Source organism: Temnothorax curvispinosus, unplaced genomic scaffold, assembly GCF_003070985.1.
Source record: "Temnothorax curvispinosus isolate PA1 unplaced genomic scaffold, ASM307098v1 QBEX01017901.1, whole genome shotgun sequence".
Classification (NCBI taxonomy): Eukaryota; Metazoa; Arthropoda; class Insecta; order Hymenoptera; family Formicidae; genus Temnothorax; species Temnothorax curvispinosus.
Window position 1 is genome coordinate 1 of NW_020227681.1, and position 2,591 is coordinate 2,591.

At 34.9% G+C, this 2,591-nt stretch overlaps 1 protein-coding gene across 1 annotated transcript; it reads left to right on the forward strand.

Moving 5' to 3' along the window:
- The first annotated feature begins 38 nt into the window (after positions 1-38).
- On the forward strand, positions 39-1,241 carry LOC112467934. Its single transcript, XM_025036885.1, has 2 exons — positions 39-1,071; positions 1,153-1,241. The coding sequence occupies exons 1-2, from the start codon at positions 57-59 to the stop codon at positions 1,215-1,217; spliced, it is 1,080 nt and encodes a 359-aa protein (XP_024892653.1). The 5' UTR covers positions 39-56; the 3' UTR covers positions 1,218-1,241.
- Positions 1,242-2,591: the final 1,350 nt, after the last annotated feature.

Genomic DNA, 2,591 nt, shown 5'->3' on the forward strand with positions numbered 1-2,591 from the left:
TAATTGTCGTATAAATTATCAATTTGAAGTTAAATATGTATAATCTTTACAGAGAAATGGACGAAGCGAGTGAGAAAGATAAAGAATTGAAGAAAAAGAATGTTTCTCCCTCGGTTTCTCCCGAGGGTTCTTCTCTAGTTTCCCAAGTTACCAATAATGAACGACAATGTAATTTCTGGAATATACTAGAAAGGGATAGCGGAGCATACATATCCCCAACTATTAAAAACATTATGCGTTTAAATAACATGGACAATCCTCTTTCATTTCGGAACATTACGGAAGATGTATTAAAAGAAATCGAAATCTTTGCTCAAACTGTGATGATATCTTTTATCGAACCCAACTCCAATATGAGGGACTATTTCGGAATATTTCACAACATGCCTGAAAAATTTCGTTTTATGATTGGAGACAGACATCTAATCTTGGAGCTGGTTAAAATGGTTAAACAAGCACCGAAGGATTATTGGAAGTTACCATCGACAGACTGCGAAGAATTTGGAGAACCGTCTTGTAAAAAACGAGCACTTTCTAAACCCGAAGACAAGCACATTTTAAAATCCGAGAAAAAATCTGAACTACATGAAAAGAAGAATCCTAATATCAGGGAAGAAATTAATAAATTAACAAAGCTTGTTAAATCTTTCAGTCAAGACGAAAATCTAAATAAAAAATTGCGTAACTTGTTGAAAGGATACGTACAGATCGAAGTTTCAATTAAGGAAATTTATGATGGAGAAACTTACCCTCAAGGATTTACATATGTTGCTGGAATTACTTGTCCATCGTGTTTATTTGTGACCAATATCACAAAATGTGGAACAACAAAAGGTAAAAGTTCCAGATGTATAATTTCCAACTTTAAAAGACACATTTTCCAACACCAGAAATCTACTGAACTTACTGAAAAGCGAGACAAATCCTCAAGTAATGTTCTTCACTTGCTGCAAGCGTCCGCCAAATCACCCGCTCTTCAAAAGGAAACAAACTACGATTCTAACAGCAATGTAATTGGAGATGTAATTGCTGAATACACCATAGTGGATGATGAGTTGCTGCTTTCAGAAGGTACCGATGTCTCCGAGGATCTCTCCATCACTTCTATTATTTCAATGCCAGTTGACTCTACAAATACAAATATGTTGATAGTTTCTCCAAAGGAACCTGAAGCCTCAACTTCAACATCGCAGTCAACTGTCATCAAAAAAGGATAATATACAAGATGGAACGGCGACGGGGGAATGCTAACCCGAGATGATTATCGAACGAATCATCTCGTGGGAAAATTAATTTCTATAACAAATGTTCGACCCAAGATTCAATCACGTAGTTCTTTGCGCCAAACACGCTTGGCAAGAAAAAAGCGAAAATTGTTTTCGGTAGATGAGTTCCAACCGCGAACTTCTATGTACTTTCCGGTTCTTAATCAATTACAGATAGAACTTCAAAAAAATAAAGAATTAAGTAATGCTTTAAAACTTTTTTTGGAAAAGTCGAGCAATAATTCTAATAAAGAAATTTATCCGGCATCAACCGTAACACAATCTTCGTTTTTAAAATCTTTAGTAGATACTGCTAATAAAAACACAGGCAAAAAGAAGGGTGCTCGGTATGATGATACCCTTAAGCTGTTTGCAACTTATCTATACATTATAGGGGGTAGAATGCTATACGAAACGTTGTGTACAAATTTGCCACTGCCTTCGTTAAGCACGGTAAGCCGTACTTTAGATGACTCAAGTGCAATAATAATTGAAGGCGATATTCGTGTTGCAGAATTAGTAAATTTCTTACAGTCAAGAAATTTACCTACAGTTCTATGGCTTAGCGAAGACGCAACCAGAATAACAGGTCGGGTACAATATGATTCTAAAACGAATCAACTTGTAGGCTTTTCCTTGCCATTAGATGAAAATGGCATGCCTATAAAAAGTTCTTTTACGGCTACTTCTGCAAAACAGATTGAGGAGTATTTTATTAATAATACAGCAGCTAATTTATTGTACGTAATTATAGCACAGCCATTAGTAAAAAATGCTCCTTCATTTTGCCTATGTTTATACACTTCTGATAACAAATTTACAGCTGATGATGTAATTAAGCGTTGGAATTATATGATTCAAAAATTAAAAGACGCTGGCATAACAATACTTGGCATTTCTTCTGATGGAGATCCGAGGTTACTTAAAGCAATGAAAATATCGTCAAACATTGGCATTATTAGGAAGGCAAGAGAAAGGCAAACAATTTCACCAGTATTAAAATTGGATTCAAATCCTAACTCGATTATGTTGAATACGTCTTTCATTCAAGACACTGTGCATATTGGCACTAAATTGAGAACAAGACTTCTAAAGAATTCTATCGTATTGCCAATGGGTAGTTACATTGCTTCAGCAAGTCATTTAAAAATTCTTTACGAAATTGTGTCTAAAGATAAACACTGTTTAAATCAAAAAGACTTATCACTCAAGGATAAAATGAACTTTGATGCTGTCATAAAAATATCTCATCCAAGAGTGCGCGAGCTCTTAAAAACTAATGTCCCTGGAAGTGACGCTACAATAGCATATTTAAATATTATTCAT